The sequence below is a fragment of the Filicampus tigris genome, chromosome 5, assembly GCF_054856515.1.
Source record: "Filicampus tigris isolate MCC_2025a chromosome 5, RoL_Ftig_1.0, whole genome shotgun sequence".
NCBI classification, from domain to species: Eukaryota; Metazoa; Chordata; class Actinopteri; order Syngnathiformes; family Syngnathidae; genus Filicampus; species Filicampus tigris.
The window spans coordinates 17,854,882-17,874,052 of record NC_141221.1 but is presented as its reverse complement, the minus strand read 5'-3'; the positions used below and the strand labels follow the sequence as shown (position 1 = coordinate 17,874,052).

The 19,171-nt window shown below is 42.3% G+C and overlaps 1 protein-coding gene across 3 annotated transcripts in view; it reads left to right on the top strand.

The window, feature by feature from the left end:
- Positions 1-19,171, top strand: part of LOC147147626 (tetratricopeptide repeat protein 28-like) — a 203,552-nt gene that overhangs the window by 64,675 nt on the left and 119,706 nt on the right. Inside the window, exon 1 of one of the 3 annotated variants that reach the window (XM_086031240.1) lies at positions 176-907. The exons of the other annotated variants lie outside the window; for them this stretch is intronic. Within the exon in view, the coding sequence (XP_085887366.1) occupies positions 881-907 (27 nt within the window). The 5' untranslated portion in view covers positions 176-880. Of the gene's footprint in view, positions 1-175; positions 908-19,171 lie in introns of those variants that run through there. 3 annotated transcript variants of the gene reach the window in all.

The window sequence follows — 19,171 nt, the reverse complement described above, 5'->3', positions numbered from 1 at the left end:
TACCATAGTGCAGTATTTTCAAAATGACATAACTGTCATTAAAAGCCAACCCTCAGCCCACCCCCTGATTTGGAATCGGCGGCGCTATGACCCTGCGGTTCCTGCATTCTCAGTGCGTAAAGAGCGAAGGGAAGGAAGTCATCAGAAAGCTACAGTCCAGTTTGTTGCTCTTGCACGAATCAGTTTATCCTTCCAGCTCCTCACAAATTCCAGGGATTTTTTTGGGGCTTCTTGCCCCCCTCCTCTCTCTTCAAAATAATCTCCCCTCCTCTTGTCTTGCTTGGACTTTTTTTTCTAACTGTTTCTCTACGAGTACATCCGGGGGAAAAAGTGTTTTTCGCCACTGGAAAAAAGAAAGAGAGAAATTTTAACACTGTGATGTATATTTCTGCGTTTTGAGACACACGCCCGTCTTTTGCTTGTTTTCCTTGGATTCAAGAGGACCATCTGGACGCATTCTGGCGGCGTTTCCCACTTAGGGAGACGTTTTAAAAAAGTTAAAAACGTATTTTCTGCCTTGGATCAGACGTGGAGGCATCGATCCTTGCGTACCTCCAGCTAAGGGAGTGGGTCCACGGCGGATTGCTGCTTTGGATTTACGCACACAAACCATCGCGCGCACACGCTGACAACCGACAACCGTGCCTCAGAATTCTTCACCGAGTACAACTGGATTTAAACCGCGTATGAGTCGCGTCAACCCGCGCTGTCTAGCCCCATAAAAATTGCCGCAAATTGAGCCTGGTTCATCTCAGCAGCATGCGTCGCCCATTGGAGAACATGTGAAGTGGCAGCAGCATGACTTGTGCCCTGGATTTCCCCCAATCTACATTCCATTCTCCTGTAATATCTTAATGCTGGCCCATTTTGGTTTACAAATATGATGAAATGGCAGCCCCGGAAGAAGGTGAGTTTTTTTCCCCTCCACATTGTTTAGCCAATTATGGACATCTGTGACTCACAAGTTGGAGAAGGGGCACGTACTGAGAGCTCAAGAGTGGTGAACTTCAACCACGATTTAGTTTACATTGCTATTCGGGTTGAAAGGATTATTGATCATTATTTTGTTTCTGACTTTATAGAAGCAATTCACCAGGGAGCAATTTAGCAGACAGTGGGCAGATGTACAGTCAGCCCATACATTGCCAATACAGTACAGTAGCCTATATCTAACCTTTGCAAATAACTTGAATTAATTAATTATTATTGTGTATGTGTGTGTGTGCGTGCGTGTTGGGGGTGGGGTGGAGGTGAAGACCCTTAAATGGCTCTCGTAGCTACTAGATGATATAGTTTCAACTAGATGGTGAAACGAAAGATGAGTTGCCACTTTTCCTAACACCCTTGAAAGAAAAAAAGAAGGTAACTAACTGCTTGTAAGGAAGGATGTGTTATTGCGGCATTCTTTCATAGCTCACACTTCATGCTATCCACCATGGAAACAATCTCAAATCATCTGGAATGTATAAAAATGTGAAGGCACTGAAATGGCTGTTGTAGATTTTTGCCAGAAGGGGGAGCTTGTCTCACAAGCAGTGGAGAAAGTGGGTTTAATAAATAAAAAAAGGTGCTTTTTAGGAAAATACAGTAACAAAGAAAAAAAAGAACACAATATAATGTACAGTATACAGAGGCAGTAATGAATCTATTAAGTTTTGTTTAGAAACTGAACTTTTTCCCCATGTTTCTTGTTTTTTATACTCAGACAGCTGAGACGCGCTGCAGCTGATGTTCTTTTGAGCACTCATGACTACTGCCAGATGCACAGTGTAACTTTTACAACTGTGATGGATTATAGGTGATGATTGTTGACTCAATGTGTTTCAACTTAGTAGCCCATGCCCTCCAAACTAAGCGTGGTTGCTAGTCTCAAATAACGAGTCGTTAATGTGGATGATCTCACCCTGAAAGATGAACTTGAAAACAAGTTTTGGTGTAGAATTATAAGCAAAGGATTTAAACGCAGTGAGAGAATGTGCGAATCAAGTTTACAGCAGTGTAGCATATCTGAAAGAATCATCAATGGGACCTTTTTCCATTACAAAATGCTCTACCTCAATAAAGGAAGTGTCGTGTAAGCAATGTGAGGTCCTTTAAATATTGCAACAGTAACTCTACCCTTCATACACCAAGGAACTAATCAGGATGGAACATTATTAAATCACGGTTTTAGTGTAATGATAACCTGATGGTGGCTTGTGCGGCACACTGTATGTACGAGTTTGCGGCAGCTGGTTGTTGAACATGACAAAGTGGTGTAAAATAAAAAGTCTTAACATGAAACTTATGATTTTGTTTTGGAGGAAAATTAAAGACTTCAGCATATTGAAGATGTTTTATCCACACAGTTTAATAATGGCAAAATCAACAGAGCACTTGTACCGTCAACTGGTCATAGAATTTATGAAATAAAGAAAAAACAAGCACAGCTGTGACTTTCATCCGGAGTCAACATCATTCAAATATGAAGCATATTTTTAACCTGCGTCATGGTAACACACAAGATGCAGTGAGAAAGATCAAGCTCTGTAATTTGTCAGATAACCTATAAATCATTTTTACAACACCATTCACAATGCCACATTGCATTGCCTCAAAACCAAGAACAAAGTGTCCCTTGACCGATAACAAAAATAGAAAACATTTGTTTAAATATCAAGTTTAGTCCGTCTATCACGCCACAGAGCCGTTTGTCCTGTCATGTCATGTTTGTGACGCTAATTTACGACCACTGCATATGTATCTATAACAAATTCACACAGAGTGATTCATGCCAGTAACGTTTTCTCCTATTGTAAATCTCTTCAGCATCATGTGTCTAAACTGGGTGAGCCACCCCTGGTCATCCCACATTGTAAACAAAATAGCAGCCTTCAAAATTCTGAATCCCATGACATTCCCATAATATGCATATGTGGTGTGTTTGCTTGGCTGTGTACAACATGCTTCCTTTCCGAGGATTTCCGTGAAATTGAAAATAGGATGCTGGAACAAGCTATGGGGCTCGAGATTCTGTAGGAAATCTGAACGCACGGCTTGCTTGCTTACTCACATGATTTCTATTGTAACCTTCTGTGGGACTGTACCACCTCATGGATGCATCAGAAATTTGAATGTGTTGGAGACATGAGGCATGAATGAACTAGCATGTTATGAAAAGATAATTGAGCAATCAGTTTTTTTTCGATTTCTATCATGCAATTTGGTTGATTTAACACCAGATAAATCAGTTTTTTGTATTGTGGTGTGTGGTTTGTGAACAAAGGCTGCAACGTTTGGTTTCTGCAGTGTGTCCCTGCATTAATCAATACTTTCTGAATGAAGAACTTTTTGATTGGCTAATCAGCCATATATAATACATACACCTTGATATTTTGTGTGAAAGGTGCTGAGGAATGCCAAGTGACCCCCTACTTTGTTGTAATGATGCGGTAGACTGCTTTGGGGAGAGAGAAAGGTAACTGAACGAGGCAGGGAGAGATGGTGGTGGGACTAATAGTACCCTCAAATCAATTAGAGGTGCTGATAGAATCTCCCCAGGTCACATTTCGACTGGAAAAGTGTTGGAGATGCCGGTTGCAAACTCAACATATCTTGATTTGATCACACGAGGCAATGTGAGCCACTAGTCTGACTGGTCTTTGTGCTTGCTTATTAATTATTTCTTATTGGGGAAATCTTGCTGATACATTGGTTAGCAATTGCCCGCAAATCTTTTTATGTGAGCCGAACTTTGGTCGGTTTTACCTGAGGCGTGTTGAACTTTTTTTGTAGCAAATTTGTGTTGTACAGTTTTGTATTTTCATTTCATTTGTGACATTCTGAGCGCTGATTTTTTATTGTTTTGTTGTACACCTTAAAGAGAAGTCAACCCAAAAATGTTCTTTACAATAATATGTTATATGCATCCCTACTGGTCTAAACTTGATATTGCGATTATTATTGTGTTTGTGGAATACGAATCAAGCCGAAAACTCCATCTGGTTTCATCCATCTCAGGGGGCGGCCATTATGTCTCTTGCTGTCGACTGAAAATGACATCACAGTTGCTCACGGCTCAGGTAACAACCAATCGTGACTCAGCTACAGAAAACAGGTGAGCTGTGATTGGTTGTTACCTGAGCCCTGAGCAGTTGTGATGTCATTTTCAGTCAACAGAAGTGACAAAATGGCCACCCCCTGAGATGGCTAAAAACTGGTGGATTTTGCTTCTAACTCATATTTCACAAGCGTAATTGTAATCAAAATGCCGTGTTTAGCCTCGTGGGGGCGCATACAAATTATTGCAAAGAAAATTTTGGGGTTGACTTCCTCAGGTTTGTATAGATTTACATATATTGTTGGACACGCCACCAAATGAGGAAGTCCTGAGTCCATTAATGATTACCATGGCTTTATTGTGCTGCAACTAAACCTGTGGCTAAATGTATTATATCCATGAGGGAAGAAATGATTTGAAATTGTGAAGCATGGGGGAGGACCACAGTTTGGATTGTTCTTCAGTCCTCATTTCTGAATTTCAGCCTACTTGTCAGTCACAGCCCGTCTGTCTGCCTTGTTAGGAGAAGTGGAATCATGAATCTCCCATAGGAGAAAACCCCACTGAGAATATGGAAGGGCTCCTGGCCTATATATCTTCATAGTCATAAACACTAGTCTCATATTAAGTACATGCCTCAAAAGTATACATTCTTTCTTGAATGAGCAACTGGTGAAGAAAGAAAGACAGAACTCAGTGAAACAGACAGAGATGATTTTATCGCAAGTAGTTGAAAACAAAAAACAAACCAAGCCACTCTGGCATGAAAATTAAGGCAAGGCAGCTCGAGGTGACTCAGGGTGGGTACTGGGAACAAAAACAATTTGCTCCAGGCTCGGTTGTTTCTATGACCCTTGAAGACATACTTCGTGAGGCTGGAGTATGTGTCTGCTACACTGTGTGACTGCAAAAAAAAAAAAAAAAAAAAAATCTTTCATAACTGCGCGAAAGGGACATCAAGGCTCAAAGAGATCTTTGCTTCCATCATGCACTGTGTAATATGCTCTAGCAGACCAAAGTGACTTATTATTTTACTAATCTAATCAAGCGCTACACACAGGTGCCATCTTAGACAATGATTGTGTGGCTATCGCTTTGCCGGGGTCATACTCATATGAAGTTAAGTCTTCTAAAAAGGGCTTATGAATCCTGTCTCTGACAAAAGAAGTGATGGAATTAGTGGGCGTCAGTTGGTGGCAGGGGGGTATTACCAGTGCTTTTCACATCTCAATCCAAACTGGATCATAGACTCTCTAAGAGCATTCTAGCATTCGGTCACAACATCCAACACGACATCACTCGGAGACAGCTGCAAGGCCTAAGGACTGAGCCGATGCTGCACCCCGCCAACTGGACCAAGTCCAGTAGGAGTTATAAAAGAATGTCGGACGGTGGTTTTGGCAGCTCTGCACTGATAAATGCTGCGAAGCAGGGGAAAGTATGTGTGTTTTCAGGACGTAACGATGACGGGATATGTCTCAAGTGCCATTGACAGCCCTTTTTCGAATACATTTCAAGCCAGCTTGTGTATGAAACTCTGGCTCGCAACAGCATACGCAAGGCTGATTTCACACCACAGGAGCTTAACAAGTGAAAGGAATCAAGTAGGAGTCAGTTCCACCTCAGAGACCAAGGAAATGTTTTCCTATTGATGTGGTCCATCAAGTCAGATCTCGTTTTTTATTCCCCATTGGAGGCTCTCAGAAGCAGGCACCTCCTGAGCAGCTGACCGCACCCGTGGAACAATGACCTCGATAAACTCAAACAGAAGCATTTGCTCTAACAGGGGCACTGGAGGGTAAAGGAACACGGTGGTAAATCCGAAATGGGTGCTCTCAGGCTTGGAAGAGAGCATGGAAATTGACTGTTCCACATATAAAATCAATTTTCACATTTACTACTCGCAATCCAAAAATCCATCTCTACACATATTGTGCGAGATACAGTTCCCAAGAATGAGGATTAATGAGAGCAGGATGGCCCAGTCACAATTGCATCTATTTTTTCTGCTAGCGCATTTTGATATTGGCCTCTCAAGAGTACCTAACCTGGCAAAAACCTACATTTTCTATATGCTGCAAACTAATGCGCCTTGTACTCGAGGCAGCTCTTCCCACTGTCTTCCATCACTGTCCAGTTTTCCCAACGGGAAAAACGGACTCGGGATGAACAGCGCCATGAGTCGGTCACTAACATTTCCGATGGAATGCTGAGTCGCAGTTCCCTCCTGCTTACCTGGTCCAGGTCTCCGCCCTGCACCACTACATTTTTACACCCCATGAGGCCAGGGCCACGAGGGCTGGCCATGTAGCCACATCCAATTCCCCTTGACATGCTCAGCCATAAATACTGTGCAGTGTAAAAAAAAAAACAGCAGGTGCTATCTGCCCCAATCATTAATCATGCCTGTTGCATTACTCTCATCCTCTCACTCTTAGACTCCCAATCCATATCTTGGATATCTACCTTTTCCATAGCCTCTGACCCACTCCACTGTGCTATAAAATCTGGAATTACATGTCTACAGCTTTGCAGCAATTGTATCTCTTTATCTTCAACCCTTGCATCAAGCCTCTTGTTCCATGTTTCCACAGATAGAGATCTCAGTCTCAGTCCTAGAGTTACCGCATGAACAGGATATGACCAAGACACACCAAAGAGTATATATTGAATACATTCGAGCCACATTATTTCAGAACATTTTGACACTGAAATTAGAGAAATTAATTTTGCATAAGGTCTGTCTCTGCTTCAGGATTTCCTTCTGTGTCCGTTTTCCCTGCACCGCTTCCATTGCTGCATTTTTACAGATGTACTGTATGCGCTCTTAGGAGGAAAAGTACATCATCTATTCTAAACTTTAATGGTACAAGGGTGTATCATTCATTAGAGTAGTGGTCACCAACAACCACTCTACCGACCTACCTAACCCTAACCCCTTACCTAACCCGTGGCCCGGTGCCGGTCCGTAGCCAATTTGGTAATGGAAATGAATGGAAACAATTTTGGGAGGTTGATAAAAAAAAAAAAATCTTTGTTGTCAGTTACAAAGCTTTAAAACTAGCAATTTAAAAGCAATGACAAATGACATTTTCATGGCACCATCCCTCCCACATCTCCCAGTGCTGTGTTTTCTGGAGGAGCTATCTAATCATTTTTGAAAACTAAAACCATTTGATGCCGTTTGGACCTCAAAAGGTACTATATCCCAACTATGAATATACAAAATTATTTTTCACTCAGAGGGCATCCCTTTAGCTTGTAACATATTGACAGCGGAAACTCGTCGTTTGACCTTTCCACCGGAAATGCTGTACATAAGTTCAATAATAGTGCCTGTCTGTAGTGCAATGCCGTCTTTTACCTTTTTCCCCCTCGACCACATATTGATATTGTGTTTTCGGAAGCTTGCATTTGGTGATGTGACTTGAACCTTAAGTTCTAAATGACCCCTCCCGACATCTACTTTGTGTTGAGCTACAGTAGGTACACGGATGGGAAAAGAGAACATTTTTTTTAAAAAAGTGTCCTCTTTTCCTCCTTACTTTGCCGGTGCATCATAAGATGTCCTTCTTTGTGTTTGTCTTGAAGATGCTTGCCTTGACAAGCGAACAATATCTTGGTGGCAGATAGTATTTGATCGATGGCAACTGCAATGTTATCATCCATCTGAGGAGCTGAAATACTGTACCTTCTATCTTAGAGTCTAACATTTCCCCCCTCCACGCTTCTTCCTTGGTCTTTATTCTTATGACTTGGGGTCAGAGGGAGAGACCACATAAAACATTACAGCCCATATTGTTCATTCTCAAATTACCACTGCGAAATCTGGAGCATCAACAACTAAGTATTTGACTATCGTGCATCCGGTTTAATGGCGGCATGTCACGCTATATTAATGCAAGTAACGCATTTACGGCCATGTAATTTTTGTTGCCTTCACCGCCTGTCTAGCAGTTCTCATGAAGTCATGCCGAACAGAACATGTTCGTGGTGGTCTGTCTTCAGTTAAACGTGGTCTGCACTCAGTTCATCTGCTTGAATGCGGATTATAATAAAAAGCGATACATAATCGCTCTGTGGAACAAAACACCATAATTTGGCACACGCTTGTAGAGTAAATGCTGCAGGTGTGACATTTGTCCTCCCACTTTATATTTGGGAGCACGTTTTGACCCTCCTCTTCATTTTCCCATTAACAATGTTGTCCCTGTTGCGATAAAGGCTGGCATTGTTACCGCTGCCAAGGGGGTTGTGTTATCATCTTTGCTTATTTGTGTGCAGCATTATAGCAAGGCTACTTAACCCTATTCCATTAAACCTTTTGTGGAGGCGTGTGTACAGGCCAGGGGAGAGCCTATTAAAGTTAGGTGAGGAACTTTCCACTTTTGGGAACATTGCAACCAACGTTCCGTCTAAACTGCGCGTGTGAGCAATTGCGCACTGCTCACACTCACACACATCACATTTCTACACTCATTCCTTCATTTAGACCCCAGTTTAATGTACAAACAGGACACCCCACCAGTCCCACTTCCCTTAAAGTGTCAGTAGTGCGACCGAGGGTGCACACTCAGTAGTTCTAATATAGTTTGAAGCACATATTGACACATAAACACTCAGACTCAACACTGGTGCTGCAGGCGACACGCGGACCGCTCAATTCAGAAATTCAGAAAGTTGTTTGCCAGCCCCTTAAAGAGGAAGTCAACGCAAACATATTTTTTTCAAGAATATGTTCTATGCATGCCCACTGGTTGAAACAGGGCATTCTGATAAATATTGCGTTTGTGGAATAAGTGTTAATCCACTAGTTTTTAGCGATCTCTGGGAGCGGCCATTTTGTCTTCTGTCGCCTGTCACAACTGCTCACAACCACCAATCACGGTTCAGCTTTAGAAAACAGGTGAGCTGCGTTTGGTTGTTCACTGACCCCTAGGTAGTTGTGATATCATTCTCACTTGACAGAAGACAAAATGGCCGCCCCCAGATATGGCCAAAAATGAGTGCATTTTGCTGCTTCACTTTATAAGAATAAGAATAATAAGAATAAGAATGCCTTTATTGATCCCACAGTGGGGAAATTTTCATTGTTACAGTAGCAAAGATATAGGTCACACAGGGGCGGCGGCATAATGTGGCCATTAATGTATAACATTGACGGCAAACATTTAGAATCAAACCTATGTAGATATACGCAGTAACATGTGTATATACACATGTGTATACACACCAACCTACATCTACATAAAAAATATGAGGAACACTCATTTCGGCCTGTACATAGTACAGAGGAAAAAATACTCTAAGTGACAGTGCTGCAGTGCTGTAGTGAAATGTAAGGAACAGCATTGGATAAAAATAAAACTAGACTAACAGTAGTGGGGAATGTTGAGTATTGCACGGTATTACAGTAGTGGGGAATATTGGGTATTGCACGATATGAGCTCAGGTGCAGGACTGCACAATTGCACTAATGACCGCCAGTTTGTAGAGACTACACAATGTTCTTGTTAAAGAGTCTGACAGCAGCAGGCAAGAAGGAACGGCGGAATCTCTCCTTTGCACAGCGAGGGTGTAACAGTCTGTCACTGAAGGTGCTGTGGAGTGCTGTTAGGGTGCCCTGGAGGGGGTGGTCCGGGTTGCCCAGCATTGATGACAGCTTGGCCAACATCCTCCTGTCCCCCACCGAGTCCACAGAGTCCAGGGAGCAGCCCAGGACAGAGCCGGCCCTCTTGACCAGTTTGTCCAGCCGCTTCTTGTCCCGGGCCGAGACGCCGCCTGCCCAGGTGACCACTCCCTGGAAGATGACCGATGCAACCACCGAGTCATAAAAGTTCCTGAGGAGTGTCCCCTGAACCCCAAAAGACCTCAGTCTCCTGAGGAGGAAGAGTCTGCTCTGACTCTTCCTATAGAGGGCGTCTGTGTTGTCGCACCAGTCCAGTTTATTGTTCAGATGAACACCCAGGTACTTGTAAGTTGAGACTCTCTCAACATCTGTTCCCCGGATGTTCACTGGTGCAGGTGAAGAGTGCTGGCGCCTACCGAAATCCACCACCATTTCTTTGGATTTCCCCGCATTGATCAGGAGGCGGTTCTGCTGGCACCAGTCCACAAAACCCTGAGTAAGTTCTCTGTACTCCCGATCATCTCCGCCTGTGATGAGGCCGACAATCGCAGAGTCGTCAGAGAACTTCTGCAGGTGACAGGTAGGGGTGTTGTAGTTGAAGTCCGAGGTGTAGAGGGTGAACAGGAAGGGAGCCAAGACAGTTCCCTGTGGGGCCCCCGTGCTGCAGAGGAGCACGTCAGACACACAGTCCTGTGTCCTCACATACTGTGGCCGGTTTGTGAGGTAGTCCTGGATCCATGTGGTGAGGTGGTGCGCCACCCCCGCCCGCTCCAGCTTGTCTCCCAGTAGGGTGGGCTGGATGGTGTTGAAAGCACTGGAGAAATCAAAGAACATGATCCTCACAGTGCTCCCCGCCTTCTCCAGGTGGGAGAGTGAAGTGTTTATATTCCATAAATGTAAAATTAATCAGAATGCGGTGTTTCAACTAGTGGGCCTGCTGGGAACATATTCGCGAAAAAAATATCTTTGGTTTGACTTCCACTTTGAATGAGGCTCTTTCGCATGTTTCAGAGGTCAGGTGACTAGATTTTATTTGTGTTTTATTCAATGACATGTTTTCCATTCACGAGTGGACCATATTTATACAGACTGTATTGAGACTTAAGTATTTTTCAAAATGAATTATACGCTAAAATAGTAAAAAAAAAGTAATGAGTAGGGCTGATTTTATGTCGTAATGTCGCAATGTTATGTAATGTTATGTCGCAAATCTCTATTCAATAATATGTTCTAGTTTGATGTAAAGGTGGTTTGAATTTTTGGGGGTAAAATATCTACATCAGGTAACTCGTTATGATCTAGGTTTTGGACAGGTGCGATACTGGTTTGGCCGCCGTATGCACGTCTGATGTTGCTCACTGTTGCCCAAGGAATGCTCAAGGAGTTTGTGTGAATGCTCAGACGTATATGGAAAACTTGAGGGAATGTTGACTGCAATTCATTCATGAATTGAGCGAACCGGCTACATTTACAGTACACAGGCAAGTCTGGGTTTAGTGTTGCATGCTTTCAGTGTTTTACCATGTTGTGTAGCAACAGTTAAGTCTACTGAAAGACATGCAATGTAAAAAAAGAGAATAGATGAGCAAGGAGAAGTGCCAGCAAAGGTCCCCTACTAATCAATAGTAATTATTGTTGTTGTTCCCACGGAATAGAGAGAATATGCTTGTCAGCAGTGTTGCATCCCACGTTTGAACGTGTTGCGTGTTGCAATTGTGTGCACTAAAGTAGCAGTTGTTTGGAGGTTTACACCTTAATATCAGCATTCATTTCAGTTAGCCTGTCTCTATTTTTTTCAAATTAGATGTTAGCATTAAGCTACTGGACTTTTGTTTTATGGCTTGGTTGATCATTTTGGTGTTTTAATATAGAATGTTTTATTTTCCTCTTTTGAGTCAGTTTTACAATAAACCGAGAGAGCCATTCAAGTAGCTTGAAGCAAGCACACTGAATCTGTAACACTTATTTGTAGGACTGCGCTAGTGCCAGACACACGCACACACATACACACCACCACAATTAAGTATTGCAGAATTGTTTCACTTTGCTGGTACTGAAAACATCTCATTTGTGGATGTTGGGCCGTTTTGCAGTACACTTCTTTTTTTTTTTCTTCTCTTTTTTTTTTTTTTAATCCAAGTATGACTGAACGGCCTCGTCAGGCTTGAGCCAACAGCGGGAACATCAAACAGTTGAAACTTGCGAAAGTCCTGATTTTGTTGCAGTGCAGACAACAGTGACTGTATTATTCATGGCTTTGTAATGAACACTTGGAGCTTACGGTGTTAAAACTCCTCCGAATTCCCATGATGCTTATTTGAAGCTGTTACACATTCACCTACTCAGATGGATTTGCCTCAGTTTTCCATCATCCATCCACCCTATCCCACAATGTCATCTTCATTCCAATGCTGTGCTGCTGCTCTAGCCATGCTAGTAAAGCAGCGCCGGAGGCATTACAGGTGGAGGCGGCCAGGTTGGTAGCTCCTCTGAAGCACATATGCGCCGGCACGCCTATGGGAGCTGAGTTGGCTGCCACACCACTCACAGTGGCCGCAGAGTTTGGATAAAAACACATGTACTGTAGTATGACATTTACCGTTTATAAAGTATGTTTATTCATTTGTATGTATTTATTACATTGATGTGGAATGCACCATAAATGCACCGTGCATTCACTGTGACGAACTTCAGTTCCTAGTCTTTTTGTGTTCTTGTTGCCTTTGCTGTCTTCAGTTCTGGAAAAGCCTGCTCTCTCTTATTTCAAGATCGTATTGGCGATTGAAAATGGACATATTCTAAATAATGGTAGTGGTAAATGCCATATTTAAAAATATATATATATGCTCCTAAATTAGTTATATTAGTATATTTCAAATACGTTGTAATGGTGTTAAAAGGCAGAATCAGAAAAACTGCCCAAATACTTCTGAACTACTCTATTATGTTCACGTGCACAATTTGACACAAATCAGAATTCCTAGTGCCCATTATAAGTGTAACTTTTGAATACAACATTATTTTTCATGGCAACTCGAGGGCAAATCCTGAAGTGCCAACACAAACATATTTTTTTTCAAGGATATGTTCTATGCAAGCTCACTGGTTGAAACAAGGCATTCTGATGAATATTGATTGCGTTTGTGCAATAAGAGTTAATCCACCCGTTTTTAGCCATCTCAGGGGGCGGCCATTTTGTCACTTCTGTCGACTGAAAATGATATCACAGTTGCTCAGGTAACGACCAATCACGGCTGACCTGTTTTCTGAAGCTGAGCTGTGATTGGTCGTTGAGCCCTGAGTATTTGTGATGTCATTTTCACTTGACAGAAGACAAAATGGCCGCCCCCTGAGATGGCTAAAAAGGGGTGGATTTTGCTCCTTAACTCATATTCCACAAACGCAACATTAATCAGAATGCAGTGTTTCAACTAGTGGGCCTACTGGGAACATATTCTGGACAAAAATGTGTTTGGGGTGATTTTCGCTTTAAGACGAGTTAAAAAATATATAATTTGCAAAAGTGCATGAAACAAATAGTATAATTTAAGAACATTATATGATGCGGTTTATGTGCATCAGACACAGTGAACACATCAATATGAGTGTTCATAAGTGTTCATTTTCCAATATCTTCAATAAACAATCTCTTGCTTATTTCTGTCCTGGAAATAAATACTAAATTGACCAGTGATTTTTCTAATCAGAGAAGAATTGCGCATAACGTGGCAACTGGTGTGATGGCTCAATGCGCCATATTTGGCTCAAGCACTATATTTCCACATCAGGAGTAATCATTAGGAACAGAAAAATGTAAGACTACTTCAGATGTGGCTGTAGTTTTTGTGATGTGTTGTACATGTGACACAGGTTTGTCAGCCTTTGGGACTACTGCACGGACCGGCGGCTAATGACATTGAGCCTGTGGAGCCCCAATTTCCATACAGACTCATTTATTTCCCTGCCTATGTTTGGGCGCTATGCTAAGAAAATCATTCTAACAGTTGTGGCACAGTTAGTTGTCCTCTCATGAAACATGCGCAGAGCAAAATTTGGAAAATGTTCTACCTTTGATCTTGTATTCATTTGGTGACCTCCATTTTTGGCATGCGCTGTTCATGCGCGTGCTTCATTGTCTCAATCAGAGTGCCTATTTAAGTGCTTTCCTGTTTGGGAAATTAGCGTCAAATGATCTTGTTTGAGTACCCATCTCCTCTTGGCTTGTGTGATGGTGAGTCCCAGAGGAGTTTTTGAGAAGATCTGATCCATTGTTTGTTGAGAGGAGGAGGAATTCTAAAACCTGATTAGAATATGGTTTTGGCTTAATTAAGATTTTTTTTCCTTCTCTCTCATTCCATCAATCTATGTGTAATCAAATTACAGATGGTGATTTTGCTGTAACCATCAAAGGGAAATGTAACTGGTCCCTTGAGAGGGAGGGGGTTGTCGTGAGATGTGATACTCCTCCCAGCTGCCCACCCACCTCCTCCTCCACCCGCTGGTCTCCTCTTCACCAAGTGGTGTTCAGGAGTTAACAGATGTCTGAGCAATCAAAAAGCCTGTGTCTGTAGAATTCGGCGCTGTCTGAAATAGATCTGGAGCTACGCAGTCCATTTCGATTGTCGAGGTTTAGTCTACGCTAAATTAATGTATATTGGGCTAACGATTGGCTGATTGTATCCTTTCTACTGTTTTTCCCAGCTGTCAAAGTCAAATGCAAATGGTACAAAAACAGCACCGTCAGCTAAATTTCCACCAAAGCTCCCTTACTATACCTACACAACTCGCCTCAGCTCTATTCGCTACTGACTCTTTTCCTTTGCCGAATGTGACGTTCAAACTGCATGACGTCATACCCAGTTTGGATTGTTTGTCAAATCCGAACTTTTTATGTATTTGTTCACATTCCAAAAACAAATGCGACTTCTAATGTGAAAGCAACACGACCGCTTTGTGACACGCATGCGCGCAAAGCACGATGTCGAGTGACCACCAAAAAACGATGGCACGTGGCACCGAGTCTACAGAATTAAATATGATCCCGTGTGTTATCATCTCATCTCCAGAGTAGCGAGGCAGGAGGAGGTAGAAATATTTGGGGGAAATGAAATGAAATGGTAAAATCTTTTCAATCTCTTCATTTCATGGAGACGTCCACTAAAGATGACGTCACGCCATTTGCCGTAATAAATGAACCGTTTGCGTGGCTGAATCAACATTATCACCACAAATGGCAACTCTATGCTACGTGTTTCAAGTGGGATTCGCCTATTGGGCTTTTCATGACGTATAAGTTGGATGTGTACATATGAGCGTTCATACTGCAGATGCATTGCATACATATCGTATTTATATCCACATACGAAAGAGGCCCAAGACAGATTTAAAAAAATAAAAAAATCGGAATTGTACTGTTCACACTGCATGACAAAATTAGATATATGCTGCATATGGGCACAAAATCAGAATTGAGCTTCGGTGTCACAATAGCCAAAACTAAGACCACAAGGTCCTATTTCCAGTACATGAGCAGGCTGGGTTCCAAGCACGCAAGAGTGAGAGCAAATGGATGACATAAACTCTAAACCAGAGCTTCTCCTCGTTTATTGAGCCAAGGCACCCATTTATATAAGAAAAATCTAACACAACACCGCCAAACAAAACATGTCAAAACAATGATTACTGACATAACGATGATCTCATCTCAATGTACACACATCTCATCTCAATGTACACACCAATTGACTTTCTCAGTGTATTGTATGAATAGCACAGGTGGATGCGTGGGTTTATTTTACCGTTTGCCATTTACTAGGGATGTAACGATTCACTCAAGCACCGATTCGATTCGATTTTCAGTTCACGATTTTTGATTCGATTCGATTTTTTAAAAAATTGCCCCCCTGCTTGTCTCTGTGCACTAGTGTGGCGTTGCAGCCATCCACAAACGCAATACGCAATGATGTTTGGCACTAAAGCATAATTTGATCCACACATTCAAAATGTGCTTTGCATCTGACGTTTCATAATTTTCTAGATGAATTCAATAAACTCGATTTTCCATTAATCGATTCGATTGATTGATTAATCAGGGAGAATGGATTTAAAATCAATTTTCGATTAATCTTTACATCCCTACCATTTATTGGAAGAGCATTTTGCTGTTCTGCATCGCTATACATCGCTGGCATAGATAGCCTCCAAAACCTATGACATTACGACAAAAATCAAAGTATCAGAAAAAGAGCTGCTTTTAAGCAACTTGACTTTGCTGGATATGCTTTTGTCACCTGGCAACAGTTCACATGCCAAATTGAACATGAATTGCATTACGCTTTTGTTAAAAAGAGGAATGTTGGGGCCTCTGTCATCAAATATTATAGCAGATCTCTGGCAATGGACTGAGAAATTATTTCAGCTGCGTGCGGATCTCAGACTTAATTATGACCAGACGGCAGAGGACCTATCCTATTAGTTTCCGTCGTCCTTCCTCCCACCGCTTCTGGTCTGTCTGCTTCCGCCAGCTCTTTTTGTCTTTCTATCAAAGTTTTCCAAGTGGTGAAAACTTCTTTGGGCTGACACCCTCTTTTATTTCTGCATGTTGAACATCAGGATGGCTCTTGCCCAGCAAACTGATTGGAAAAGATCAATAACTACTCTTCATCTCCCGCCTCCATAAGAGAACTTAAAGGCCAAAAATGCAATTCAAGCACTCTTTTCTCCTCAGAGATGACACCCATTTGAGTGTCAACATTTTGCCATCCAGTCTCATATCTTCTTTCTTTTTGTGCTCTCGCTGTCTAAACTCAAGCACATCATCTTTCCTCATCTACCTCCGCATATCGGCTGCGCTCCATCTTTTTTGCTGGTGTCTCCAAGGAAGAAACAGCCTTTAGCTGTAAATTGGCCCATTTCTCACATTTCATTTTGAAAAGTTGCAGCAGGTTGAGATAAGTCGGGGAGAACCTGCCAGCCCAGCACATTAGTAGAACAGAATTCATTAGCGCACCTGCCTCCTTGATCGAGGAGAATGACAGTTTTCCTCTGGCAGGAATGTTGTTTTTCTGTATTGCATTTCAAGCCCTTCAACATTTGTACACAAAGAGTTTCATACTGCGGCGGCGAAAGGAAACTGCAACAAGCAGTTAACAACATTTTCCAGCGGGCTCAGTGGTTTCCTAAGTCAAGAAAAATCTCAGGACACTTCAATTTTTCTGCAAATGTGCGAGTCCATAAAAGCATAAAATTAGATATCTGTGAAGCATAAAATGAATTCTGCGACCTTTATATAAGGTCAAAGGATATTTTCAAACGAAACCATTAGCTTCTTGTTTGACATACAATGTTAATGCACGGTAAGACGTGCGGAATTACTGTGTCCTGTCACACATGATTCCAGCTCCGGAGCCTCTCTTGGTCTCCTGGGACCCATTTCGAATATAACATATTGTTGTGGTGCATGCGTGTAACATTTGAGACATTTTTTAAAAAACGGTGGTCACAGTGGATTTTGCTGTTGCAGTCATTTTTCTGACACTTTTTTTTTTTTTTTTCCTTTCACCACTTTTTGGTGGTTGGAGATTAGTGGGAGGAGAAGTGCGGCAGCCAATTGCAGTTTTATCTTAGTCCTACCATAGACTCCTCGCTGTCTGCAGCCCTCTCCTCAGCCCAATTTGTCACGAGATCACTCATTGAGATTGGTGTCATTTTTAGTGGGGGCTGGTGTCTGCTCTTAGAGAGAAGTCACCATTGCGACTTTGATGAAAAGGAAAAATGCAGATGATGCTTAATCTCTTTTGAGCGGTCTCACCTCCTCTTGCCTTTCCTTGCCTCTTTATCTCGTGACCCCATTTCGCTTTCATTCGAGGTCCCTTTGACCTCTCAATTTTTCCAACCCTTGAAGTTTTTTTTTTTTTTTTCGGATTTTGCTTCAAATTTCCTTTTTTTCCCCCCTCTTGTTCCTTTCGCGATTCACCATCCACCATTTCTAACTTTGTTTTCCACTCTTTGTCCTTAAACGCATTGTTGACACATCATCTAACCCGTGTAAATATGTAGGCTAATCTGGGCTTTTGTTAGATTGCGTACTGTAATTATTATTACGAGACTCCCTCTCCACCGCAAACCCAGATTAGCACTCATTTCTTCTCCTTGGCTAATTGGAAACCATTACAGCCGGTTAACCTCAGGTGTTGTGCTCCTTTCACAAATTGAGCCCCGTCTGCTCTGATCCGCGCAAACCTCTGTGCCCCCCCCCAACCGAAAAACCCGAAAGTCCGCTTTTAAATGGGCACCAGTCAAAAGGCTCTCCGGGAGAGCCGAGTGCCGGGAAATGAGGTTAAGTGCGCGGACTGACCGACCTTCAATATCGCGACGGCCTCCATATCACAATCTGACAGCCCGCAAGAGTGTGCAAAGAAAGGTTTGGAGCGGTGTAATTGCAAATTCACTGGGAAAGCAGAAAGTAGAGGAAGCATTAAAGGTTCTGGCCTGCCTGGTTTTCATGCATGGAAGATATGAGATCACCATTCTAGCTGTTAGCTGCCCTTCTACCCTATAAATCACAGTCACAGTGCATCCACCTAATCCCTAATTCAGACTGGATGGTGGGTGAACATTTTTAACTGCGCTTGGAGAAACTATCAGCACAGAGCTGATAATTATACATTCAGTATTTTTACTGCTGGTTCAAATCTTCAGAAGAGTGTCTTTGGGGTGCTATTTTTTTTCCCCTCCATTCAATATCTGATCCTGTGTTGTCACTCGAGGATAGTTGAGCAGAATGTGTCAAGACTCTTTGGAAACAAAGTCCTCCGTCGTGCCTCTGGACATGTTCCCCCCATCAAGAAGCTAATTTTATGCAACCCTCATCATGCCTTCAGAGCAGGGAAAGAAAGATTTTATCTTTTGGATGGTGCTTAAATGAGACGGGGAAATTGACTGGGAAGTTTTGCTATCATAAAAGCAAGCAAAGCAGTATACCATCACGAGAACATGTTTTTTGTCTTCATGATCACTCACTCCCATTTGTTATTTTTCCAACAGCGAATCCCCGACTGTTTTCTTCATTTCACGGGGAAACTGATATGATATGAACTTGTGAATGAAAGAGAATGTGAATTTATACTTCATCTGAGAATAATATATACATTTCTGATGCGTGTTTCTCCCAGAGCATTTTGAGAATAGCAGGACATTTTGTTGCGCGTACAGGCACCGTCCTTCATTTTCTTGCATTTTCCACACCCTTATTTTCCCTGTCAAATATCAGGAATTTCTAAGGCACTATTACGGGCTGCTGCTGTTTGGTTTGACCACAGTAACACGCAATACTTTTACTTTCCACCTTGACCTTGACACGTCTGCTGACATTATTTTTCTCGACAATTCCCCAGGATGTTTTGTTTGTATACAAACACACACGGAAAAAAAGCAATTCTCGCCCGACCTCCTCAACCTCTTTCGGTTTCCCTTCTTTCAAGTCATCATATGACACCGCAAGG